Source organism: Haemaphysalis longicornis, unplaced genomic scaffold (genome assembly GCF_048455015.1).
Source record: "Haemaphysalis longicornis isolate Haplotype H1 unplaced genomic scaffold, Haemaphysalis longicornis Haplotype H1 scaffold_11, whole genome shotgun sequence".
Classification (NCBI taxonomy): domain Eukaryota; kingdom Metazoa; phylum Arthropoda; class Arachnida; order Ixodida; family Ixodidae; genus Haemaphysalis; species Haemaphysalis longicornis.
Genome location: NW_027526214.1, coordinates 22,286,622 through 22,314,090, shown reverse-complemented (window position 1 = coordinate 22,314,090; position 27,469 = coordinate 22,286,622). Strand labels below are relative to the sequence as shown.

General features: G+C 45.5%; 1 protein-coding gene across 1 annotated transcript in view; it reads left to right on the top strand.

Annotated features, from left to right (window-relative positions):
• Window positions 1–23,959, top strand: part of LOC144160602 (uncharacterized) — a 74,309-nt gene extending 50,350 nt beyond the window's left edge. The window contains exons 3-10 of the mRNA XM_077691843.1: window positions 15,622–15,757; window positions 15,854–15,970; window positions 16,532–16,707; window positions 19,373–19,502; window positions 20,253–20,468; window positions 20,564–20,833; window positions 21,416–21,744; window positions 22,727–23,959. Coding sequence (XP_077547969.1) covers window positions 15,622–15,757; window positions 15,854–15,970; window positions 16,532–16,707; window positions 19,373–19,502; window positions 20,253–20,468; window positions 20,564–20,833; window positions 21,416–21,744; window positions 22,727–23,959 — 2,607 coding nt within the window. The remainder of the gene's footprint in view (window positions 1–15,621; window positions 15,758–15,853; window positions 15,971–16,531; window positions 16,708–19,372; window positions 19,503–20,252; window positions 20,469–20,563; window positions 20,834–21,415; window positions 21,745–22,726) is intronic.
• Window positions 23,960–27,469: the final 3,510 nt, after the last annotated feature.

Here is a 27,469-nt window from a genome sequence, read left to right as displayed (position 1 = left end):
TTTATACTGAGTGGAAGTGTGATTGATTTCATGAGGCTTATTTATTTTTTGCGACTCTTAGTCAAATAAAGCTGTCAGTTTTAAACTTTTTCTGATGGTGTTGTCCCTAATTTCAAGGAAAATATGTCAACCGGCCATAGTGAATGCGAAGCAAAGTGCTTTTGGAACAGATGGACATTAGGAACAACGAATCACCTGCAATTTACATTGATTGTGCTTGCCGCAGGGCACTAATTTTCGCACGTTTTCGGGATCTCTGGTTCCAGTTGTCGGTCATGACGGGTAGTTGAAAAATGCAGTAGTTGTTTTTCAAAATGGCACTCGATGTGGACATGCGACAGTAGGCTCTACGCTAATCAAGTGGAATGCGCTCTGCTGGCAGCAAATGTCTATGAGGGCGACTAAGTGATACATCGCTCGAATGACAGCTAAGAGGTGTATTGCCCATGCATGATCTTTAGGCAAACAATTCAGGAGAAAAACAGATGCACGTACGCATTCTGCACTAAGGTACCGCAAATGGAGGGATAGCATCAATGAGTACCTTTGCCTGTTTTCATAGTACAGCTTGTAAAGTTTAATAGAGAAAAAAAATAATGTTGTTATTTGGGTGAGTAAAACGTACTTTGTACCTAATGTTACTTACCAGCAAGCTTGAAATGCAAGGGCGATCTATCTTTTTACGAAACATTTTGTGAAAGACGAAGTAATGCAAAATAACTAGGCGCCGTTGCAATATTTCCCAAGAAAAGCTAGACATACCGTGATTAAATATTTGATGTTAGCCGGGGTGTCGAACCTGAATTTTTCGAGTTTGGTTCGGGTTCGGGTTCAAGCCTTTCGGGTTCAGTTCAGGTTGGTTTCTGGAGCACCATTCCGGTCCCGTTCGAGTTGGTTCGAACCAGTAGAAACGGGTTTGGAAAAAACAAAAGCAGGCGTATTTTTTCTGTTATTATTTTTGTGCTTGGTTTTATTTTACTTGTCAAATCGGTAAAAAAACTCATGTAGGTTCCTTTGTGCAAAAGGTTTGTCTTGGCCAAACTAAAGCGATCCTGCAATCTCTCCCTTGTGTGTGGTCGTTTTTGTGCTGTTAACCCTTTATTATGGTGCTACACCAACTAGCCAACGAAGCCATCCTCGTGGTCTATTCTGCGCTTTCGCAATTTCAATGCATTGCGTTATCAGAAACAAATCACCATCCAATCACCTGTCTTGCTTAAATCCATTCTGCAGTTCCCCAAGGATTTCACTTTCTTCCATCCATGCTTTCTTCAATCTATGCTTCAGCCTAAAGAGCCACCCGTGGCGAACCGCTCTGTCAGTGGAAGGCCGGTGGTGGTCTCCGCAGCGTAGTTGTGCATGGCTTTCTGTCATTCTGCTGCGGTGCGGTTTGCAAAGCATAGATAACCAAAATGACTTTTTTACAGATCCGTAAATATTGGAAGCATAGGCGACCTTTAGGAGACATGCCATGTGTGTGATTTACGCCAATACTCAATAAGTACAAATAGCAGGCGACGCTGAATGCACCAAGCTGGAAGTGGTAGTCCGTTTCTTCATGCAATGTTTAATGCGTGCATGAAGTTTGGCGTATCGATATATATTTCAGCTACATAATCCTACAAAGCCGGTGTGTGCAGTCGATCTATAGAAATTTTGTGGTGCTGGCCTTTGGCAGTGGATGACGAAACAGCATCGTGCACAAGCGAAATACAAAATTGGGTGTGCGTTCTTTCACGAATCGGCCTGTCGCCGTGCTTTCCGCATCCCTCCTAGGTGGTGCGGCAAAGCCACTGCGTGTGCCTTACAGGGAGGTGCCCCCGTGTCGGTGACTCATACGTTCAAGTTTGGACCGTCTTGGGTGAGACACCTCGTTATCGACGCGCTTCAAACTCCGCCGGTTGCCAGTGACACGTCGAGACCCGTCCCAACGACACAGAGACACCGCGATCGCCGCAGAATCCTCCTCTCTCCCCTCTCTCGGAATCCGCGTGCGCCGCTGCTACTGACTGCGTACGAACTTTAGAAAGAGTGTTCTGTGTGTCTGTGACGACTCGTAGCATGCGCAAAAACAAGAGGGACGGCTGTTTCGACCGTAACCGCTTTTGGTTATAAATTGATCTGCCCAAGCGCTGCAACCCATTCCTGTTTGAGCAGAGAATCCATGCTGTCGCTCTGCCCGAGTCCTGTATTGTAACCTCGCTCGTTGGGGCATTGTTCTTTGGCTTCGGCACCCCTCTCCCTATGAAGTAATCAGTTAGGTTAGCCTACGGCTTCTGGACTTTTTCCTGGCTGCAACAGCGGCTGGCTGCTCGCATCATACACGCTACCACACGTATGTCGGATGCCCAGGAGCTCGGCTCGGGTCAGCCGACCCGGTCGCAACATTTCCAAGATTTCCTCCAAAACAGATATTATAATGAACGACGCTCCGTAACTGCATTACTACCATCGAAACGTGTTTAATTTCACAGAAATGCGTTTGTTACAGCCATCGGGAATCGTTTACAGAATACCGCATGGTAGTAGGACATTATTGGTTGTCGTGGAAACGCATTGCGTTGTAATACTTGCAATGGTTGCGGGCTTGTTGGTAATGGTTTTAAGAAAAAAACAATACCTGCTCGGATAAAGGAAGAGAGGCAGGAGGGAGCCGAAAACGTTCACTCAGTTTTACGAAATATTGCTGCGGTCAAGTTTTACAAGCTGCCACCTCCGCTTGAAAAATCGTGCACTCCTCCGTCTAACAACGATGATGGTTTATCTCAAAGCTTTCTTGCGTACGTTTTCTTGGTTGTCTTTTGGGTTTAAACTTTGTGTAGTTGAGCTTTGAGTTTGACAAGCACGTAGTGTGTGTTTTATCGCAGCGTCTTTGACTTTGACCCTTTCCCATTTTATTTATCGTTAGAAGGGGGCTCGATCATTTTTCTGTTTAATTTTACACATCAATGGCACCTCTCCAAATTCTAACTGCTTCCAGCGTGTCGGAGATGCGTCTGTGCGGGAAGATTCAGGCTGATGCACCCCTGTTTGACGCATCTAGGCCCAAGTTTCTGGTTTCTCGACAAGGCATTACACGAAGTATTTAGGTACTAGGCCAAGAATACTGAAGCAGTAATAAACACTGGTGAGGTCAACACTGCCACATTTTTAACTATCGGTGCCAGCTGTTATTCCACGCAGGTGGTAATACGGGAGCAAGACGGGATATATTTGTATTTTGGGATGTTGGGTGGTTGAATAACTTTGGCTCGATCTTTGTAAATTCACCACTACAAATGTAGATGTTGCACTTAAGCGCTCAGGCTCCCATACTGTCACTCACGAAAACCGAAGGCAAAAAGCTTACAGTTACAGAAAGCCAGTGTAAACTGCCGCGACGTTTCCACAACCAAATGATAATCGATCTCGTACATAAGTGCCCTTCTTTCAAAGAACACGTCTCGAAGTATCCCACCGTTAAGGCTGGCGTGGAAACTGTATTCATTGAAGCCAGTGAAGATAATTTAAAATGGTACAAATGAGTACTACTAATAATTTTATTCCTACTCGGATAGCGAGGAGCCGGGCGCAGTGCGCTGTAAAACGCTTTCGTATCAATGTGGCCCATTTCCAACCTTAGAAGAGTTCAATAAGTGTACGTAGCCGTTAGTGCATTTAAAAAAAAGTAATACTAATTATGGCAGTTTATTTGTACTCAGGTAAGGTGGAGCCAAGCATTGATCGCTGAAATTAGCGCGCATGTCATAATAGTTCATACCCCTCCTTATAAGCGTCCGACAAAATTACGTAGCCGTTACAGCATCTAAGAGCCAAATACATCTGTCGAAACTTCGCTTTACTACATTTATCCACTCACAACACCACCAAAAAAAATCAAAACACCGAAGCAAACACCGCGCAAACAACAGAAAGCTGCGTAGTCCGATGCACCGACTCATTCCTCTAACGAGGGGAGTGCCGAGTGGTGGCGCCACCAGCCCGGCTGCCCAGTCTATATTATGCCGTTATCTCAAAGGCGTCGCCGCCTTAGAACACGTCTCGAGCGGTCTCAAAATTCTGCCCTCCCTATCACAGTTTCGTCATACTTTCATCCTCCGCTTTCCTACTCACTCTATCTTCGGTGGCGTCTTCGTGCTCTCGGTTACAAGCAGGCAGACACTGCACTGTAAAAAAAAATTCTCTGGTTTACGGAATAACCCGAAGGTAATGTATTGCCGACCACTTTCCGTGATTTAGAAACGGACTCCGTCATACGGACTCCTTCACCTCAATTGCGGACACTCCGTGTAATCTTAACGTTAGGTGTCCGTTTTCTTGCTGCGGACACTCGTGTGCATTGTGCGTAAGGTCTCCGTTTTTTTGCTACAGACATTCTGTGCAAGCTATGCGTAAGGTGTCCCTTTGTTTTCTGGTTAAGGGAAGCTCCATACCTTGCATTAGTACAGTGCCCGTTTTGTCCAAACAACAGTTTCGTAACTTCCGTAATTCTGCAAACTTGAGACGTCCGCTCTCTGACAACAGCTGCCATGAAATTTTCGCCACATGCATGCATGCAGCCAAAGCCTGTAGTTCTGCGTGCAAAAAGTATCTGGACACATGTTGGCTTGTACACAAATACCTACAATTTATTTTCACACAAACTGCCATGTTCTGCCGAGTTAACCCTCTGCCGTATTTCCCGGCATTACCTAAAGAAGCGAAAAGGAAACAAGAAACCGCAAGAGCAATTAGCCACTTAACTAAATCTAAGAGCTAGATTCAATTAAACCTTTTTCTATTAAAGACCACTATTAGAAAAGCCAATTTCTTAAAACACGTTTGAAATGTGGGCCCGGTCAGCTGAAAAAAATGTGTTTGATCCTTCTCATAGGGATTGATGGATTGATTGTAGGGTTTAAGGCGCCGACGCAGTGCAGGCGATGAGGTGCGCCGTAGATGATGAGGTGCGACCTCGTGCTCAGTAGCGCAACGCCTTAGCCACTGATCCACCGCGGCGGCTCCTCTCATAGGGGTCGGTAAACTTTTCATAGGAATCATTAAATCGGTAAAACACGAAAGTGATCGACACGATCAGTTGAATGTATGCTTACATATGAACTAGCACATCGTTATTTATATTTTTTCGGTATGGCACCGTCAGACCAACCTGGATTGCACAAAGGATTGGACACTGGATTGCATCCAAATGAAACCACACTTGCTCGCAAATAATGCGAACGAAACCAAATGGATTGCCAGCGAACCGTCTGGAGAACGAGCATGATTTGCAGGGCTGTCTGTGGGTGCGCTTGGAGAGCAATAACCTGCTGGCGCGTCGCTTTCGCAAAAGTGCAACCACTGCGTCCCTGCTCCGTGGAGTGTACAGCAGACGGTTGCATTGCCAAGAGCTCAGCTGGCGCCCAGCGAGCTCAGCTGTCACCTTTTATTACCATCGTTATGCACTACTTTGCGTCACCTTTTATACAGCAGCACCATCGAAATCAAAGAGGCTATACGAAAGATTTATGTCACGTTCACAGGGCTGTGTGCGCTTCATCTCGTAGCGGATTCGGTAAAGAGCATTGCACCTCCTGTTGCAGCGAAACAGCACCCGGATCAAATCCTGGCGCAGCCGCGTTTTTCTGGCGATGTCATTTCCGTGACGGATATGACGTCAGTCATATTATTGTGGATTCCGCCATACAACACTGTCATGTTAAAATTTTTAAGCAACTCTAACCAATATCAAAAAAGCAATTTTTGTCTCTGCACTGGAATTTTAAAAAGGAAGCATGCCCTGGGCTGGTTTACATTTTATTCACTTGGCCAGGCAAACACTGGAAAAGTGTTACAGCCGGAAGTTGAATAATCAGCGGCTGCTCAGTAAATATCTAATTTAAAAGCAGGTATTTCTGTTAAATCAAACCCGTTTTTCAGGCAACCTTCTTTAGGATCCAGAAATGAATACTATTTTGATATACACATTTAGGGGAAGTGAACTCTTCAAGCTCCTGTTTTTGCTTGCACTCGGTAGACTGGCACAAATGAACACTTTTCATCGTTTATCGGGCGATAAGGCGTATTTATTTTATAAAGCATGGAAGAGGGAAAACTGACACATGTGGTTTGCGACGGTTGCACCAACAGCAGTAACATCGGTAAAAGGTGCTACGTGATTGGACAATGTCCATAATTAGAATTCAAACAAGTTTCGGTTTTGGTTCTCTGAAACAATATGCTTGGAATCTGATATTAGCATTGGTTTGGCATTCCCAATACCTCATACCGTGCTTCTGCCATGTAAATTGCGTCAGATAAGCCTGCCAGTACGGCATGGAATTGTAGCAATCACTAGCCGATGCGTACGCAGTGGGATGAACGCCCTCCGCGTCACATCAGGCACTCAAATGCGATGCACTGTTCCCCCATCTTTGAATGGTGCGTATAGCTTGGAGTTTGCCTAGCCTGTATCGCAAAAAAGCATCTTCGCAACAGGCAAAAGGTCTGCTGATTCCAGACTGTGCGCACTGTCCGCAAGTTGTCAGTGCTTATGGCGACAGCATTCAAAGGAGAACTCACTAGCGCGTCAGTGTCAGTCTGCGCGCTGTCTGCGAGTTCTCTCTTGGAGCAATCAACTTTACAGCGCAAAATCGGCAGTGCCTAAATTCAGTGAATTCAGTATAGAAAACATCGATAAAAAACAACGAAATCAACTTTAAAAAAAGAAAAAAAAGAAAAGCCAGAACTCTTGGGGATTCCAACTTGCGACTTGCAAAACATCACACCTTTAGCTTCAAACCACTTGGCGACGAGATAACGCTGCCTAAGTTGCAAATGTGACAATTAAAATGTATGGCCAGAATAATTTTTATTTAGTTTTCGCAGTTGAAGGAGCCCAGATAACTATTGCTTGTTCTGCGTCCCCAAATTCTCACAATCTCTCATGTCTAGTTATTAAATTTCTTAGCCAAAAAAGCGTTCACAGATGTGTGTTCACGCTGCTGACCGCTGTGCAAAACTCACTCAGCGCAAAACAGTGCTTCCTGCACCCTAGTTGCATGGTGTACTGTGAAGGTTCCTGTTGAGTATATTTACTTCACTAACTCTTCCCTCACCTTTAACTGGCCTCAGATATTGCTACTAGCATGCCAGTAAGGGAAATGTCGCATGTGCGCTTGCCCAGTACTTGTGTAGAGCGACCAGGATTTAGAGATTGATACATTACACAAACTACCAAACTAAAGGCACATTCTTTCATTCACAAATTTGTCGTGGCTTATTTTAAACCGAGCGTATGAATTGCGACGACTGGTCTGCAGCCGGAAGACTAAACGCTGGGTCGACTCACTCTGTCGCAGAGTTGGCGAGCCGTGCAGTAGCACAGTCAAGCCACCTTTTTGTGACGTCATGGGAAATGCCACAGAAAATGAGTGAGAATGCAGAGAGGAGAGCAATTTGAAATTGATTTTTCTAGTCAATAAAGTAATGTAAAGACAGCGAGAGTTGGTCGACACATGGCCTACAATAAGATTGGAAACACGATTGAAAGAGCGAAAAAAAATTGTGCGTGTTTTTCGAAATAATGTCTTCTGCGATTATTTAATCAGGTTAGATGGTCGATCTTTTTTTCATTTGTTGAACTCTCTTTTAAACGGTTTTTTAACACGCACTCCATTCAATTACACAGGCCATGGCGCTATATCACTCAGCTGTTGTCGCAGGTTGCTCAATTTTTTGCTCAAAAAACAATACGGTAAGAAGCCATTACATGAAACCAGTAAAAAAATAAGCGATGATAGTGTCACTGATTTGTTCTATAAAAGAAATCCCTAGAAAAAAAGAAATAAAGAACAAAATTGACGAACAGTTTCAAATATGTCGGCTCATATTCCAGAAATAAATGTACATTTTTGGAAAGGCCGCCTAACCGTCCGCTGCCATATAATAACAGAAAATTGGGAGCAAGACAATCTCGTATAAATAGTTAAGAATTGCGTGCTTTCTCCATCCAATTATACTCCATGCCACTCAAACATCTGAATAAATCGAATTCAAAGAAATGAATCGTAAGGGCCCACTTTCTTCATTTAAACCAGAGAAAGCAAGGTGTTTAGGCCGCCTTCCTCATTAAATGACTGAATATTTTTTGAGTAGTGGAGCCGTGTTTGCATATATAATTTGAAAGGTATACATTTTTGTCATGTTAAGAAACATGCGCGTAACCATTCCGCAGAAGCCCAAAGAGCTTAGCATTTCGATAGTTCTAAATTTCTTTTTAAAAAAATAAATTAGCGGCATGGATACCAACAGTGTACTACAAACTAAGAACACAAGATTGCTGTCGAAATACCAACTTTAAATGCAGTAAGCGTGGATATAATACAGCAACCTCGCTTATCTTTTGTCCACCCGTGGTAGAGACGATTTAATTAAACGAAACGTTTAGACAGAATCCTCCTCCTACGAAATTCCGTTCACTAATAAAGGCAATATTTAGTGCAGGTTCATTTCAGCACGTTAAGTGATTGTAGGTGTATGTGTTTAAAGTCACCGCTAGAGTTTTATGCACACGGTGGAAGGGTTTTGCCTTGAATATTAGCTGCGCAAGAATAATTTGCGTTGAATTGTATAACTACATTGCTTCCCGCAATGTATGCGTATATACTGTTTAGTTTGCAACCTGCTACACTGAATGTCGTTTATGGTAGGTTGGAGACAATGACCTCATTCTGTTTTATTCGCAATCGCTGTCCTGCACGTTAAGCCAATCATCGATAACTACTTCATCGTAGTAGGTGTATTTGCTCGATGTTTTTTTAGGGGCGAAGGCTCTTAGGGGCTCGGGGTTTCTGCGTCTCCTGTCATTGTCGTCATTGTAGTCACGGTGCTAACACACCAGAACACTCGTTTTCCAATGATTCGCGCTAGAAAGTGACCTCATCATGGAAAAAATGTGTAATAAAAGAACCCACCAGGACACTCGTTTTTCAATGCCTCCTACTAGAACGCTTCCTGCTTCAAAGAAACGAGACTTTTTTCGCAAAGTTGTGTACCTCTAGGCTCTACCCCCAACGGATTCATCTCCGTGGGAAAAAACGCCAAGGCGACAGGAATACTGTTACACACTGCATGCTTTGCCCCTTCCTAGGTTTCACGTAAGTTGAGATGGTACGGAATTTTTTCTTCTTTCGCAAACAATGTTCGCTATTTCGTTCAAGCTTTTGGGTTGGTTGCTATAACTTCTATTTTCGTATCTAACAAATTTCAATTTTCCACTTTTTTACAAGGTACACATTCAAGGGAACATGTTATTGTTTATATTGTGAATAGTTCGACACTGTAGGTTCATGCAGTGTAAGCCATGCCAGGTATTGGATCCCTGGTACCAGTCGAGCAATTTTTTAAGCTTTTTTGCCTAGGAAACCATCTAGGTATTTTAGAAAATAGGTAGGTAGCTGGGTTAACTGGTTTATTCAGAGGAAGAGTTGGAAGCAAGGAAACCCCGGCTACGCCATTTCACTCAACCAATAGACATAGACCCAATTAGAGAAATCACAAGTACACGACAGCGTCCACAGGGTTCCCGAGGTTTAGTTCTGGGTTTGTATTCAGGAATTCGCGGTGAAACACTTATAGTATTTGTTATTACATTAAAGAAATACCTGTTGAGGTAAAGAATCCATTCAAGGCACGGACAACCTTATTTGGACGTGCAGCGAAAGGCCATACACCTATTATTTTCCAGACCCACGATGATATGGTTAGCTACTGGTATTTGCTGTGCCACAGTTCACGTTTCAGCCGGAAGTATATTGGGCAGTCTAAAATAACACGCTGAAATCATCTTCCTTGTGCTTCACGCATGCGTGGAATGGTTAATTTTCACAGTGATTTTAACTGCAGAACTGATGAGGCCTAGCTTTGTCCATCAGTCTCACCAAAAAGCCTCGAAGCCTGAGAAATAACTAAGATTCGGGAGGGCATAAAACCAGAAACGAGAAATGCATTGAAGCCGGAAAACTAACACTGTGCCACCCAAAAGGCCCGAGGGTGGCACGGTTGTGGCTGCGGCAGTGAACAACACAATAACATGAATTTGAAAGAAAAAATCCCTGGCCATCTCCATTGCCGTGAAACCTGAGGTGGGTCGATGCATGCAGTGCATAAGTGTATTCTTGGTGCTTTTGGGTTTTTGCCAACGGAGATAAAACCACTGCGGGTAGACGTAGAGTTTAGCTGTGCTGTAAGAGTGTCTTGTCTGAAGCACGAAGCTTTCATGCGCGAGGGGTACACGAGTTCCCCGATTTTTTGTTACGCGTTACGTTCTAGTGCGAGGCGTAAATGACTTTTCCTGTGTTTAAGCACCATGACTAGGTAAGACGTCGATTACGTCGAGAATTACGACGACTATTACGACGACGAAGACGACGACAGGAGGCGCCAACATCCCCAGCCCCTAAGGGGCCCCTGGACGCGGTCGGTATCGAAGCTGCGATCCTCGCGTGATGGATACTGATTGAGCATCGGATTTTGTGTGCACCGTCTTTTCTTTGGGTTTGTAGCACGGGCGTTCACTTTAGACATGGCCGTTAATTTTATCGCGGGCGGCCCACGTTGGGAAATATGTGGAAGCCTGTGGACGAAACAATCAGGGCCTGCCAGTCTTGCAGACCTTTCAGCGGCAAGCTCGGAAATAAATGGCAGATGCAACAGCCTGGTCTCCGACGAAGGAAGGGGGCCGCCAGCTCTGCTTTTTCTCTCGCAGTGCAAGCTGCGCCATTTTTAAACAAGAAAAAATGTGTAGGGAAGGCCAAGTCGCATAGGGTGGAAGACACCTTCGACATGTTGCGCCGTATGTATATTCAATTGGAACTGCCAGGGTAGAAAATATTGGAATAAAATCGAAAGAACTGTGATACGCAGTGTCTTCCAAAAAGTGTTGTAGAGGGGTCTCGAGGCGATAGCTTGTTATTATTATTAGTTTTATTATTATTATACTCCCCAAAATTTTAAGGGCTACTTCAAAATCTATTACTGTAAGGAATCGTTTCTGTAAACCGTGATGCTGAAAACGAAACAAAAGCCATTTTGAGTTTTATATAGCCTAACCTTTCGTCTCTTCTTTTTGAACTTTTCGGTTCCATACAAGTTTTTCTTTCCCTCGGTGTCTCAATAGTTTTACCAAATGGCGGCGCTGGCTTCTGCCGCTTTGATTTCAAACACCCCACATAGTATGAAAATTAGGCCGGATCTTGTTTTCCGAGAAAGGGTATCCGAACGTGAAGAGAAACTCCTACAGAGCATCTAGTGCCCTCTATAATGTTTGTCTGAAATTTAAAATCTAAACAACTGCGTAGTTTGGCATTCCAAAAAATTGTGGACTTCTGTAGCTGTGCTGTTTTGAAGCTGTGCTGTTTTGTCGATGTGCTATTTTGTCGCCTGCCCTTTCGTCGTGTCCTGTTTTGATGGCGCCCCGTTGGATTCGTGTTTGCAACAACACTTCGGCTCGTTCTTTCCGTACGACAGTTGTGAATGTTTTCAAAAATTCCGCTTTCAACATGCTCCATGAAGTTAGCGAGCTCTCGAGATGTTCAAACCAAACTTGAGCCGAGTCTCCGAGATAGAAAAACACTTGCCTCAAAGTTTCTTCATCATCCCGTCGGTTGAAACTTCGGACGATCCGCTTCAGCTTCTCCAGCCACTCTTCCGGGTCTTCACAAGGGGATTCTCAGAATGATGGGGGCTCCCGAGGTTGCTGCAGAATGACGGGATGATTGGCTTCGTTGACCATGGCGCTGGTTGCAACGTCTTTCTTCTTCGCTTTCTCCGGTAGTAGGCCGAACACTGGTGGTAAATCTTGCAGGAGGAGGCTGGTTCTTGTTGGACTGGCTTTGCGGCTTCGAGAGGTTGTAGAGGACATGAACGGTGCGTACCCAGCACTTCCACCAGATGTCACAAAGCCAAGGACGACGCAGTTGTCTTGAAGGAGAAACAAGTTTATTGGAGCGAACTTGTCCTCCCCTAACAACTAAAAAAATGCAGAGGCGGCGAAGCAGCGGTCGACAAAGTGACTTGCGCAGGCGAGTGTCGTCGAATCAAATGCCGAGGCGTCCACTCTGCAGGTTTTTATCTTTCGGCACGAGTGTTTCTTGAACCATCAATTCACATCAAGAACATTGTAGATCACAGAAGATTATTCTGGGCTAGCGACGTTACGGTGAAACAGTCTGCTTATCTGAATGTGATAGCCTGTGCCTTATAAATATAAAGAATGGAAGACGCGCTTTGCTTGGAACGCAGATAACATAGGCGGGTGTGGCCCGGCAGTAAAAACAAACAATAAATAAACAAACCCATACATGGTTCGCAGCAATATTTATTCTTACTCAAGTGGCGTCTGTAACAGCCCACTTCGCTGCAACGCTTAACTGTCCACCTTTGATGCGCTGCAAACAATTAAAATCCCCGGAAAAGTTGGGAGCGTCGCTCACAACAGACTCATCGCCGCTGCGTCTTTACTTCCCCCCTTCGCTTTTCATATGTTAGCCCCCACATTATGCGATCCTAACTGACAGTTTGGTTCATTGGAGAGACTGTATTCCAAGTTTGAGCGATGCCGTGCCCGACGTAATTGTTTATTCAATAGAAATAACAAAAAATCAATGATTTTGCGGAGTTCTCGGTGTCTTAATGACCTCGGAAGACATATGAGTCTAGCTGCTCGCAACTCACAAACCAACGTACCAAAATGACATTATGAGGAGTTATCATATCTGTCTCACCATACCTCTTCAATGCCAGTATTAGCAGCTATGCCTAAAATGCATCGTCAGCATTTCTTCTTGTCTTGTAACTAAATGTCATCTACTTTTCCGTTTTTCCTTAAAAACTCCAGCGGTACAGAAAACATCGTCTTTTGTAACCTGAAGAGATTGTGTGAATATAAAATGCAAACTTGCTATAAAGGAGGGAGTATTTTTTTGTGAAAAGTTATACGCCAAATTTAGGTACAATAGGTGAGGGCTGCTTAGCCTGTCACCGTCCAAATGCAACTCCTTCTCGTAACATCGCTATGTTAAAATATTTAACTTGGATAAGCTATCTGTGCCATAAGACATAAAGACTGTTTGTATTTTCTATGTTATCTTTACAGGCAATGGCGGCAAGTACTCGGTTATATTTTCAGTAGAAAACTTTGCTGATATAGCTGTGCCTTGTAGCACAATATTCGACTAACAAGTACTTAATAAATTTTTTTGTGTGAGGGCAGCATCACACAAAGCTGCTAAGTTTTCTGGTTGAAATATATTACAAGACCACGAAGGTGAGGAACGTGAAACATGCTCCTGCGGCGCCAAGGTCCGAGAAAAGAGAAGAGCAGGTGCGGACCCTGCGTGGGCTCGTGGTGTGTGTAGCCCCCTCCAACACTGGTGAGCAAAGCACATGTCCATTTTCGAGTCCCGTGTTTACAGCCCATATATTTGCCGAAAAAAATGTCGTGAGCAGCTGCGTCGTACCAGGCGACCACACCACTCTCCCGCCCATCAATCTGGCGCTGGTTGAAAAGCTTTTGACGTTGCTCATGGCATGGGCGGAAAGTCCTGTTGTGGGGTAAGGGTTTTCCAACCTCGTCCACCTAATTCATGGCCACTAAGACATAATCACATTGTATTCGGATTATATTATTGGTACTCAGCCCAAGCCCACATACTAAGGTGTCAACTAGAATGGATGCTAATAATGCCAGGGCTATGCTACAAGCCGAGAACGACTGGGAGCGAAGTGATACCTGATGCAATGACCCCCACACCTAAAGGAAAAAGGGCAGGTGCGCAACCTGTATGCGCTCTATTTTTGCTACCTGTAAATCGATCGCACACCTCAAGATTCACGCGGCCCCACGTAACAATATATAATAAAAAAGAAGGCAGGGACCTAAAAAAACTGTTAAAATTAAAATAAAAATCAGCAACGAAGATGTTCCGAAATCGCTACAGAAGTATTGATCACCATGGGGGAAGGAAACGTTAAGGACGCTTATGTTTTTCTTTGAGCACGTGACGTAACTACCGCGTGTTCAACGGGAGGCGCGACACGTCATTCCGATTAAGCATATGACGTATCCTCTCTATATCCAAAGACTTGAGATAAAGCTGGGATTTAGGTTCCTCTCTTGTTCTAGGGTTGTGGAATTATCCCAATCAATGGTTTAGCCAATGGGATCCACGTGCTCGGCAAGAGCATTTGACGCTGTTTGCTTTTTTTTCACGTCGTTGTGATGCTGACTCAATCTCGGTTTATGGTTTCCCGATTCACCGATGTATTCGTAGTCGCAGACTACGCTGAAAAACTCGTAGACCACGCCAGGAAACAATTCTCTGGGAAGCCTGTCCTCACCGCCCACAAAATCCTACCTCAGCTGACACGCAGGCACGTGTGCACCTCAATGTATACTAGCGTCACTAAATAAAGGCTTTTAGAGTATCGGCACTCTTTTCTCTCATTGTTATGTGCCGCCAGGATTTTCATTGGTCGGTCGGCAGCACGTGATATTTGTTTACGTATGGGCGCAGCCATTTTGTTTCAGAGCGCCTCTCCCACCTCTCCTCTCTCTCTTGCTCTCCTGCCCGGACGCTAGAGCGGCTGGTCACGAGCGAGTTCGTGCTTCAGTGTGTGTTTTTCTGCTTTCTCCGCCGCCTGATGAGCCTCTCGCGATGCCGTCTTGTTGCGTCATCGACTGCTTCAGCAAGCTCGGCGATGGAAAGCGACTCATGCGATTTCCCTTGGGGAAAAAGGACGGCGAAAGACTCCGAGCGTGGGTTCAGCTCGTCGGTCGCGTCGATTTTAAGCCTACTCTTTCGTCGAGGATCTGTGAGGTGAGTTTGCTTGAAGCGGAATCCTGTCAGTTTCGCTCGCTTTCGTCCAATGTACGCACGGGCCTTAGGGCTACACGTTCGGAGTCGGTAAAGCACTACCGTTGAGGAGTTCACCTTACATGAAGGTACTGACATGAAAATGATAAAAACTTCGTACCTCGCACGATCATTTGCTGCAATAGCATGAATAGAGTTCTAACGCGCTTCGTGTGGTTTGATCTTCCAGAAAAAAGGAAGCAGCGGAAAACAACGTAGCGGAGCTTATTTAGTATAGCGTTTTAGCTGTGGCGTTTGCGGGCCGCGATCGCAAACGGATAGCGCCTCGTTACGCGACAGTTAGCGTGCCCGCTAACGCTATGGGCTTGCTAAAGTGGTGCTGTCCACTATACTAAAACTCTCTAGTGACTGATATAAACAGCCTGCGCGCTCGGTTAAAATACCGTGTGAGGTGGAATATTTTAGTCTCTTCTGGCACCTAATGAACGTTTTGCGTGTGCAATCTGACTTTTCGCCTCGTAACTCGTAATAAAGCATCGTTGATACAGCAATTACATTACTGCCGCTTAGCTGCAGTGAAGTCCTTTTATTTACTGCATGAATATTCAGTTTATAAATTTTCCCGTTGTGGAATAGACCCATTGGATCTATATTTATCTCAGCTTTATTTCACTACCTTCCTTCTATGTTTCCAGCAGTTTCATGTGAAGTTTTACTTTTGGAAAATATTTGAGTAGCCGTCGTCACGTCTACTATTCTTCTTAAGGACCACTTTGAAGAGGACCAGTTCGAAGGACGCCGGGCTGATGGTCGAAGGCTGCTGAAGTGGAACGCGGTGCCCACCATCACAGCGTTCGAGATTGACTGGAAGAAAAGCCTGATCGCCCACAAGTCGGACTATGGTGTGTGGCTTGAAGCACTTAGTACTTGGTCATTTCAGTGCAGCCACACATGTAGGGCAAGGAAATGCAACCTTGGAACACATTTTGTGCTTTCAGGGATGTCAGCAATCACAGGAACTAACGGAGCCCCACCCCAGGTTGGTGTTGCCCAGGGGTGTTTTGTGCAGCACGCAACGCCTGGAGCCGCAGTCGGACTTCCACAGGACAACACGAGTAAGCAATAAGAAAACAGAAGAAAACACGAGTAAGAAAACAGAATTATTAAGGATAAAATTGACAAGCTACAAGCGCACAGAAAACAGGCTTTTTTTTGTTTTTTTCATACCACCGGTGTTGAGCGTACCAAGTTACCTTGCAATCGTATATCGAGCGATAGAACACAAAAACAAGTGAAAAATTAGGAAGACTGCGCACCTTAAAGCCACGTTAACTTGTCAATAATTCTTTTTGTTGATACGGCATGCAGAAACTGTGTTATACAGTACAAGCTTTCACGTTTCAAAGGCCTTTGATATTCTCAGAGGTCAATTTTCGTGCTCCCTTGACTCAAATGGAATTTCAACCAAATGCCCCTGAAAAACGTGGTGTAGCAGCTCGAAGGTGCCATTCAAGTCAAATGACATTCGACTCGAAGGGCTTTCAAATGCTCGTGTAGCACAGGTATTATATTTAACCATAATATCAATTAGATTAGTCGGGCAGAACAGCCACTCCTTTGCTCTGCCAAATTGGGACACTGTGCCTGAACTAAGACATGTTTTTTTGCATTTCCAGCAACACCAAGAATGGATGAAGTTTCAGAAGTGAGGGAACCTTCACCTGACATGCAAGGGGAAGGCTACGTTGTGCCACTGCTTACAGTGGAAGTGCAAGTACAAACAAGTGAGTATTGCCTTCAGAACCAAGGCACGGTGGCCACCACTGCTTTCGAGTTCACGCACACCAAGAATGTAACTATTAGTGAGTGTTGAATTAATTTTGGCAGGTTCGACGTCAGGTGGAGCAGCCCCACTGGTTTCATTAATGCGCCCTGACTCATCACTTCACAATTTAGTTAAAATGAATCCAGGTCAAGTTTATGGCCTATTGCACACTTATTGCAGAAGAGTTGCAGAAAGAGCCAAAAAAAGCTGGGCTGATTCAATGCAATGGCATCTGGGGTGACCAGCCATCCTGTGGTATGCACAAGAGCCTGCTTTGGGGGTTACTGCCTCGCATTTCCCCAAAATTTTATAAGCAGCAAACTTTGTAAAATCCAGTGTCTTGTTGCAAGTAGCACTTCCGTTACCTAACCAAAAAGTTGTGACTGGAAATACAAACCTGCAACTTGTATTTTTTAAAATTATTTCTGAGTTTTATGTATCAATGCTCTAGCCTAGATCATGAAGCCCCTTCCAGTAATGGGCTGTGGATTAATACAGACCAGAGGGCTTTAATGTATAGCGAAATCTCGATGCCAGCATTTTTGTTTTTGGTCTCTTTTTCAATTCGAAAGTTTGCCCTGCGGCATAACTGTACACAGGTGCACAACCAAGTTCACAGGGTCACAACCAAGTTTGCTTCGTGTATAAAGCCCAGAAGTTGTTGATGAATTGGTCCATGAACCCAGCGCTGCAGGTTTTGAGGGCGGCCAGGGTGAATGGCTGGTTGCTTGATGGTGCCGTAGCCGGATTTGACTTTACAGGCACGGGCAGAGTGGTGCTTGTGCACCAGCTCATCAATCCTGTTAAGTTGGGCCTCAGCCTCCAAAGTTCGTATCGGGGTCATTTGCAGCGAGGAAACGTTTTTGATATTGGAGCTGTTAACCTCTCGTTGGTCGGAAAATTTCATGTAAACAAAACTGTTTTCTGTCTGAGCAGTTCTCGCTCAAGATGCCCAGTGCATGCGCCAGGCTAATCAAACATTAAGCATAGAGCTCAGTATTCGTGTAAACAAAGCCACAAGACATGCACTGAAACCACTTGATGGATGATAAAGCACGATGAACAATGGGAAGTTACACCCCCCTTTTCCATAAGGATTAGGTTTGCAGCTGCTCGAAAAGGGGGTTGATGGCATTCAAGGGCAAAAGCCGGCGTCAGGCTATGCAGGACCCAGAATTTGCCACCAGAGAAGCCGAGCGCAAGGGACAAGCCCACTGACGTGTTGGTTTACAACAGCTTTGCTGGACATCCACTTTGGCAGGGTAGAATTGCGTCCATTTTTTAGCGAATGCTTTTTTCCATGCCTGTATTGTAAGCTCCAATAAGGGGTCTGTGATTTTTTATTATAATTAGTAAAAATAAGATGTTGACCAAACAGCAGAGAATAAGAAACAAATGTTCAGTTGTGCGGTTCCTGGTGTTTTTTGTTTGACAGGTACATGTGTTGTGGAGGCCGAGACCATGGACACCTCGACAACCATGCCTGATGAACCAAGTAAGAAAAGTAATCGACCAGATTTAGGGGAAAACCCAAGGTGGAGTAAGTTTCTGCGAATGAAAGTTTTACATCCACCTCGGTGCAGCCATACGACTACAAAGGAAAGCTATACAGCTTTCTCAGAAACTTCGCAGTCGAAGAAAAAAATTCCCCGCATTTCCCCGAGGGGAAGAATGTGAAAGTGCGAATGCACGAGTTGAATTTGCGCGGTTCGGTAATGTTCGCGAAAGATAGCTCACACACACATACACACACACACACACAACTACAAAGAAAGAAAGATGCATTTATTCACAGACACCTATTTGTGTTGTCGTTGTACTTGATTGCTAGAGCGGATCTCAGCTTTGAAATTTTGTGTCAGTACTCCTTTAAGCGGGTGCATTAGCCCTTCTCACGCCCGATTCCTGGCCAATCCCCCACGTGGGTATGTGCCATGACAGGGGCCAGGCAGCACGCGCCCATCTCCCCCCGTTGCCAAGGAAGACGAGGAGATTCCCGGCCAATCCCCCACGTGGGCATGTGCCATGTCAGCGGCCAGTGTTAATCGACCAGATTTAGGGGAAAACCCCAAGGTGGAGTAAGTTTCTGCGAATGAAAGTTTTACATCCACCTCGGTGCAGCCATACGGCTACGAAGGAAAGCTATACAGCTTCCTCAGAAACTTCGCAGTCGAAGAAAAATTCGTCCTGGTCCAGGATTCAAACCCGGGACCACTGCTCCGGTTAAGCAGTGGTCCCGGGTTCGAATCCTGGACCAGGAAGAATTTTTCTTCGACTGCGAAGTTTCTGAGGAAGCTGTATAGCTTTCCTTTGTAGCCGTATGGCTGCACCGAGGTGGATGTAAAACTTTCATTCGCAGTAAAAGTAGTATTGTTAGCAATGCAGGACTCTCAGGATTGAGTTACTGTGCACATGTGCTGCAAACGCAAGTTCATAACACAGTGTGTATATTTACAGGTAGGGGAGTGCACAGGAGCTCTTCGAGTAACCAACAGTGTGCTGTCGATACAACCGACCAGGGTGTTCAAACGGTATGAAAAACATCTGCTCTTTTTCGAGACCGCATCAGAAGCCTATGAACTTGACTGCATGTGTTCCAGAATTACCTCAAAAAATGCTTAGTCTACGAATGACTACCACCTGCTTTTGTGTTGTTTCTCAAGGGTGTTTCCAAAATTTTAAAATGTTACAGGAAGCCTCCTGCAGTGGACCTAGTGGAGCGAAATGCGTGTACGAAGCCATTGTTGAGGAGCTGAAGCGCAAACTGGACCTGCAACAGAAGCAGACCAGGAAGCTGGAAAAGCAGTTGGAGGCTGTTCTGGGTGAGCGTTTTGTTTCACCATATAAACTCCGTCTGCGCCTGCTATTCTAAATCATCAGTTCATTGATTGTAGGGTTTAACGCGCCAACGCAACGCAGGCGATGAGGCGCACCACTGAGCCACCACGGCGGGGCTACATCAGCAGTTGTGCTCATACCTACATTGAAAGGTGCCCTCAGTGGAGCTTGTTTATTACATCTAGCAAGATTGGCATTCAAGGGGCCATGACGACAAATCACAAGTTTCGTTCATTCAGTAGGGGAGTCCTGTAGGTAACTGTCTGTGAACACCTCTTTGGTAGCGCGTGTGAAGAGCAAGACAGGTATTTGAAGAAAGCGCACCCGCAATGCGTTACACACATAGGGGGCCAGCAGAGTCGAGCTCAGCTACCTCAAACTGTCCAGGCGCCAGTGCACCTCCCTGCCTATCATCAGGCGGAGAAGTATGTTTACGTTGCACGTCAACAGCTCTGGCGCTGAATTGTTTACAGCGAGAGCAAGCACTAATCGCCTTATTCACCCCTTGCTGAGCATGATTAACACAGAAATGTTGATGTAATTGGGCTACTGGGCTACCTACTCCCCTTCCCCCCCCCACCTGCCTCATGAAGCACGGAACAGTGGGCTTCACCCGCTACATCTAAAGTTGAATTTTGAAGGTACATAATATCTTTCCATAATAACTGCAGTGAATACTGCATTTCCGCTGTGTCTAATGTTGCATTTCTTTCTGGAATTTTATTCTCTTGCAGGCAACAAACTTCTACACCTTGCTCCTGACCAGGCTATGAATGCTGGACATCCTGATCCACGCGGCAACAGGTGGTCGGACAAAACCGTCCAAAAGGCTCTGCAGGTGCGACTGGCATGTGGCTCTAGGGGGTACGAGCTGCTGAAGGATGAAGTTGTAGCTCTTCCATCTGAGCGGACGCTACAAAGGCGCATTGAGGACGTCAAATTCGAAACTGGTGTGTACGCTAATTTGTTGGTGGTCATATATTGTCAGAATGTTCTTGTTTATGACAAGCAGCTAAAAGATTGATTGCCTTTACTTCATTTTAAGGAATCCTCAACGAGCTTTTTCCAGCTTTGAAGGCAAAGTTGGAAGCCATGAAACCAGAGGAGCGACACTGTGCCCTACTGTTAGACGAGATGCAGCTGACTACTGGTATGGACTTCGACCCTACAGTCAAAAAGCCGATCGGCCTGGCAACTGCTCCACTAGCAAAACAAGGGCCTGAAGGCGAACTGGTGTATGCAACACATGGTCTTGTCATCATGCTCACCGGATTGTCCTCCCGCTGGAAGCAAGTTGTTGCCTACCATTTCACAGGCAAGTGCGGTCTTCTAAATAACAAAATATTGAGCAACCACTCCTTCAAACCCTTAAAACCTTAACTCCTTAAAACCCAACTGCACGACAATTTTCTATTACATAAAAATACTGGCATCTAATAGTACACATAAAAAGTCAGTAACTTTAAAGTAGTGCGTTTAAAATAGGAGTGTGTCCTACACAGACAGCTTGAAAAATAGGTGTTTCTGAAACTAAACCTAGAAAAAGTCAGCTATTACCAGTGGCCAGACGTGACATAGGCGAAGGAATGAATGCTGGCACGCCAGTACTGGATTCCTGGTTTAGCTGGTGTTGCATTGCAGAAAAAAATCATAGCGCATGCGGACAAGGACAAGAAAAGAGAACAGAGATGCCATGTAGCACTCCGTGGTGTGTCTGTTCTCTTATCTTGTCCTCGTCCGCATGCGCTATGAATTTTTCTGCAATGCTGCTGGGGAGCAGCTTCTGCTCTTTTGACCAGCCATGTTTGGCTTGCAGTGTTTACAATGATCTGTAGTGGGCCTGTTATATGCTTTTATTATGCTGTTTTAAAGTTGCTTGTGTTCAACCGTCTTGCAGGGGACTCTGTTGACGGCACGTTCCTCAAACATTTGGTGTTTGAAGTGATCAAGAAGAGCGAGGCTGCTGGCTGCCATGTAGACGCAGCTATTTCTGACATGGGTTCGGGCAACAAGGCCCTCTGGAAATGCTGTGGCATCAGCGCGACGCGGGCAGCTGAGCCTGTAGTCAGCTGCAGACATCCCTGTGCAGCTGACACCGACCGGCAGCTCTACTTCCTTGCTGATGCGCCCCACGTGCTAAAAAACATCAGAGGCCACCTAGTCAAGGGACAGACCATCTCCTTGCCGAAGGAGACTGTTGAAAAATACAAGCTTCCAACAGAAAAGGTGAACACACCATTTTGCAGAGTTCTGGATTAGTTCATGCTACTTGTGGCGTAGATTTATAAGGTTTAGATTTAAGGCGTAGATTTATAAGATTTATAAGTGATTTGCGGCTGTGACTGACACGGCTGTGCCATCGCTGTCCCGTGTACCTGCTCGTAGAATGTGCGCTCGAAAGTGAAGTACGTGTTCTCGAGGCAGAACCTCAGGAGCCGCCGCAAATACGGGACTTCAATAGGCGTGCACTCTGGTAGAGTTGTGTCTCTTTCAAGGGCAGCGACGCATGCGTCAACTGCCAAGTCCGTTGGTATACTCGTGAACAGGGACTGGATGTGAAAAGACACCAGAATGTCGCCATTGCCAGGGCGATGTCCCGTACCTTGTCTACAGTTCCCAGGCATTGTCTACAGCATTCCCTGCGCAGACTGCGACCAAAGCTATGTCAGCGAGACAGGAAATTTTCAGCAAAGGCTTGAGCAGCACATGTACGATGTTAGAAATAAGAATGTGCCTTCTAACGCTCTCGCTGACCACACAGAAGCAACTCACCATGAAATAGATTGGGCCAATGCAAATATAATCGGAACAGAGAAGTATTGCCCCTCACGGCTTTATCTTAGAATCCCTGACAACCCAGACCACGGAGCACACACTTAATCGCAATTACGGCAACTTATCACACGTGTACGCATGTTGCCTACGTCACATCTTGAAGCAAACATAACCGCATCACTTTCGCCCCCACTTTTCATTGTGAACAAGGCAGCCGTACGGGAGCCGAAACGTCTTTTTTGGTTTTGAAACATTCTTGGTCAGTGCCAGTTTTTATTGTCATGTGTTTTCCTGACCAGACGGGTTTCCGTCCAACCCTTGATTTAAAGGTTTTGCTAGCGTTATGTATTACATATCCTATTATGTATTACATATCAGAAATATGCAGCTGTTCCTATTTCATTCTTTTCTATGCTATTTTTGCACCTTGCAGGTGTCCGTGGAGTACATAAAACAACTGGTAGAGGAGGATCAGAAACGCGACCTCAAGCTGGCACCTCATCTCAAGGCTGCCTACCTTGAGCTGAATCATTTCGACAAGATGAGCGTTTCCTCAGCTGTTGCAGTACTCAACCACAGTGTGGGGGCAGCCATGCGGGTGCTCGTGAAAATGGAATTGCTCCCAGTGGAGGCAGTGACAACGGCGTGGTTTGTCGAACAAGTATTTCACTGGTTTACGCTGATGACATCCCGCTACATTGGCACGGCAATGAGCCTATTCAAGGAGACCTCGCCCAAAGAAGCTGTAGCGTTTCTTGAAGAGTTCATGCTTATGTTTGCTCAGGTTACAATACGCAACGAGACACAGAAGAAGTGCTTCAAGCCTGTCCAGACTGGGGTTCTCATCAGTACAACCAGTGCCCTCCTCCTACAGCATGAGCTCCTCACAGTCTACAACTTCAAGTTTGTGTTGCTCTGCCGACTGACTCAAGATGCCCTAGAGAATCTCTTTTCGTGCGTGCGAGCGAGAAGCCCAGTGCCCAGGGCCTTAGAGTTCAAGTTGACCCTGCGGCTCATCATGCTGAGCCAGTTTTTCAGGCCAAGCCGCAAGGGAAGCTACCAGATTGACGACAGTGTCGACCTGCTGGAGTTCCTGGAGGTGAAGAAGGCAGCATCAGAGAAGAGCCTCGAAGCCGGAGAGGAGGTTTTGTTTGAGGACAGTTTCCTTGATGACGAAACCACTCCACTTGATGATGTCGAGATGGAATCGTTGGTGTACCTGTCCGGCTACATCACACGCTCTGTGAGCAAGCGGTACACGCTGTGCAATGCCTGCAAAGCTTATCTGAAGGATGAGCCCATTGAGGAGCATGATGAGCTTTTGCAGTGCAAGTCGTACCGGGCTCAGTCACAGCCAAACCCGTTGGTTCGTCCCTCAGCCCACGTGGTGAGCCTGCTGAAGCACGCAGACAGCGTCTTCCGGAATCACGAGCATGACATCTTGAAGGTTTCGCTGCCAGCGCTCACAAAGGCTACCCTCGACTCCTACCATGTGCCAAACGATTTCCCACAATGCCACGACCTGAAAAAGCACCTAACTTCGGCTTTTCTCATGCTGCGACTGCGGATAGCCCTGCGAAAGTTGAGTGCCATGGCGAAAGCTGCCAAATCCAAGTGTGGATCAAAAAGTGTTGGGATGCGAGCAGCTGTGGCTGAGGTCCGTTAAGCCTTTGGTATAGATGAGGTACCAGGGTTTTTTTGTGTGTGTGTTGTGTAGAAGGTCATGCACGAAAGCTACACCTGAACTATGACGCGTCAGCGTGCACCGAAATCTCGAAGCACACTGGCAGTTTTGCTTTTCACCTCCATCAGAAAAGGGTCCCCAGCGGCCGGGAATCGAGCCCGCGTCCTTGGTGAAAGTGATGGTTGCAGTGACAGCGCAGTGTTCAAGAAGGAAGCAGGGTTACCGAAATGAAGATCAACAACTGTGCCTCTGCATAGCTGCTGAGGTTGGAAGTCAGAAGGCCAATCGAGGAAGAGATGACAGGGAGACATTGAATGACTGCGAGCTCGGCAAAACCCGTTGAAGACAGCACTGACGAAATTAGCAACAAGTGTTCCTCCAGGCGCTCCACAACAAAACAGCCTTTCTAAAGGCTACGTACATGTTCCATGGCGGAATTGCAAAAAGCTACTCCCCCAGTATGCCCTTTCTCAAAAAAAGAAGCTCAAGCAAATGTTAAATAAAGTGTAATCAACTGCTGTTAGTGCCATAAAGCAGCACAAAAGATGATAATGAGCAAACCCCTGCTCGAGTGTTTGTCTGATGTGCTTTATCTTCGTCATTTTGTGCTGTTTTATGTGGCTGTGATCATCCAACATACTCAAGCTACCGCATGAATGGGACTAAATGTCCTGGGGAAGCTTACGGGTCGTGGTTGAAGCCACAAAATGTTTTGGTGCTCTTTGGACCCAGGACGTGCTTCACCAATAAATTACACATAATACAGCAATAGTCATACAAGCTGTTTTTTGGGTGTAGTCGTCAGCCGCAGTAGAATTTATTTTTATTGCAGCTGTAGAAAAAATTGCTGTCGTGGTGTGGTCATTGAGCCCTGGTTGTAAAAGACAAGCTATTTATCAGCCCTTCACGTGTTTTCCATTATCACTCCAAGCTGCCAAGAAAGAAAAACTCCAGGTGACCAAATAAGCATTGCAACCACCTATTGTACACTGAGCACGAAGAGACAGAAGCCACCACCCACCTCATACAGGATCAATAACCGGCAATTCACATAAGGCAAACATCGTTGTAACAGTTACTACATGTTGTGACAGATAATTAAATTTTAAAGTCTACATGCTGTGACTTAGATAATTAGAGTTTGGAGTCAGGTTTGCAGGAGCCGCTGCACAAAGGGAAGTGATTGTGAACACCCCCTCCATTGAACCTTAAGTGCCAGCCCCCCTCCCCATGTCATTAGCCACACTTCACAAGACTGCAAGTGAATGCTGAAGTTTTATTCGAACAACGTTAGTATTAGTTCATCATGCTGCTCCTATCAAAACACTGCAGTGGAGACATGGAGTACTGTCGAACCCCAAAAGTGCCGTGCTTTGACGACATTTTTTAAATATAGCTAGTACAATTAAATTTCTTAACAAACTGACTGGTGTCTGGCCTGTTATGTTATTTGACGTTAGAATATATACTTGTGCAATTACATTTCTTTTCTTGGCAAACTGACTTGTCTTGGGCTTGATATAATGGTACTGGCAATTATATGGGCTGATTGCATGTATTCTTGCATAATCCACATTACACAATTACAATAAATTGCTTTATTGGTTCTGTCTCCTTGTGTGTGTGCGCGCCCGCGCGCGTGTGCGTGCGGGAATGTACGCGCAAGCGTCTGGCTCAGTTTATGTGGCATGTTTCAGTTCGATGGCAAATGAAATAATGCACGCGTTCTGAACTCTAAAAAAGGTGTACGCTAATCCTATGTTCGTGAATCGATGGTGGTTGCAGGAGCGTACGTATTTGCATGTTTTTATTTTTGACGGGAGAAGGTGCATAATTAAAGAAATACCTAGTTCGAATGCCCGTGACCCCGTCAGCCTGACGCATTACTTTCCACGTCGGTGTTAATCGTGCAGTTTCGTAATAATGTGTAGAGGTTTGGATTAAAGGCTAGTTATTGAAAGCATTTGGACGTGGTGTAACGCCACTGTTACTCTAGTTACTGCAGTTACAAATGCACTAGTCAGTAATTCGCTCGAACACGGTACACCATAATGTTATGTCGCCACCGAATAATTTTTTGGGCATCTAGTAAAGTTATTGTGCAAGCCGCAAACGAACTACGTGAGTCCTGTTTCAAAAGCGCGCCTGGATTCAAACTGAAAACAAACAATCGCCTTTATTTTTTTGTCCGGGAGAGCCAACGCAACTCGCAATTTAAATTTTAAACACTGCTTCTCAAACAGCCGAGCACCGTTGGAACCATTAATTAAAACAGAATAACTTACTACCGACTATGATAATATCTGGGAATAGATTTCAATTTTTAAGACCACCCCCGTGCCCGAACATAACTTGATTTTTAAAGCGCAAATGAACAACACCGCGCGCGCCGCGCGTAAGCGAAAGTAAGCACAGCCCCACAGTTGACGAGCACCGCCAATGACCGCACACTCTGCCCGTCACAACCGGCGGTGGCTTCGTTGGTAGAGATGGAAACATTGCAAGCCAGAAACAAAATGGCCCCCAGACGCTTCCGGGTGCACGAAGTGGCGTTACTCTTAAGCGTAGCTTATTTAGTGACGCTAATGTATACCTTAACAGTACGCGGAACAACATTCCTGTTACACCAGCGACGTTGGAAAAGGCAGCAGGCTTTCTTGGACGGGGATCGGCCGGACGGACGGTACTTGTCATTTGGCGTTCCACTCCATTCAAGAACGCCGTGGGATAGCCGCTTCCAAAAGATCGTTTCCCGCAATTTCGAGGTCGGTGAAACCGTCTTCTGCTTTTGTACCAATACAGTTCGCACGTTTGAACAGGGAGGCAGCAAGAAACTTTTTGTGAGCGTAAGTATGAACATACCAAAAGTTTAGTTACCTCCCAGTGTGCGTATCCTTTAGGTATACGTTAAACGAATGCGTTCCGTTCTCTCTGCTGAGAATCGCAACCAAGCATTGAAGTCTGTTGTCGACCTCCATCTCTACTATGAATTGCATGGCCTTTTCTTGACTGGTAGATGCGAATTGAATAAATCCAGAGCGCTGCGGCAAATTGCACAAAAACACTCGCCCTCATATTGCAGAAAGCCTACATTTGAAAACTTGTTTCACTTTTTCATACCACTGAGTGCATATTTCCTTTTCTCGTCGCAAAACTCAAAGCAATATTCAGAAGAAGCCAAACTATAGAGTAAATCAAACGGGATTTTACGGAAAGGGGTCACACAGTTTACCAAAAAATCAATTACAATACAGAACGGGTGGACCAACTGAACTCAGGATCACGGCTAGTTGCGGAATCACAGATAGCGAGACCCCTCACCCACGCTGTAACAAACCGCGAGAAATAGTTAAACGTGAAAGGAGGTGAGCCTAAACGGTGGCCCTCGGAGCCGTGAAAAAAGCTCCCGTCTCTGGGATACCTGCTGTGTACAAGCGAGGCAGCTTCAGAACCTTTATGAATATTACGGCAAAGTCGGTGAACATACATCCG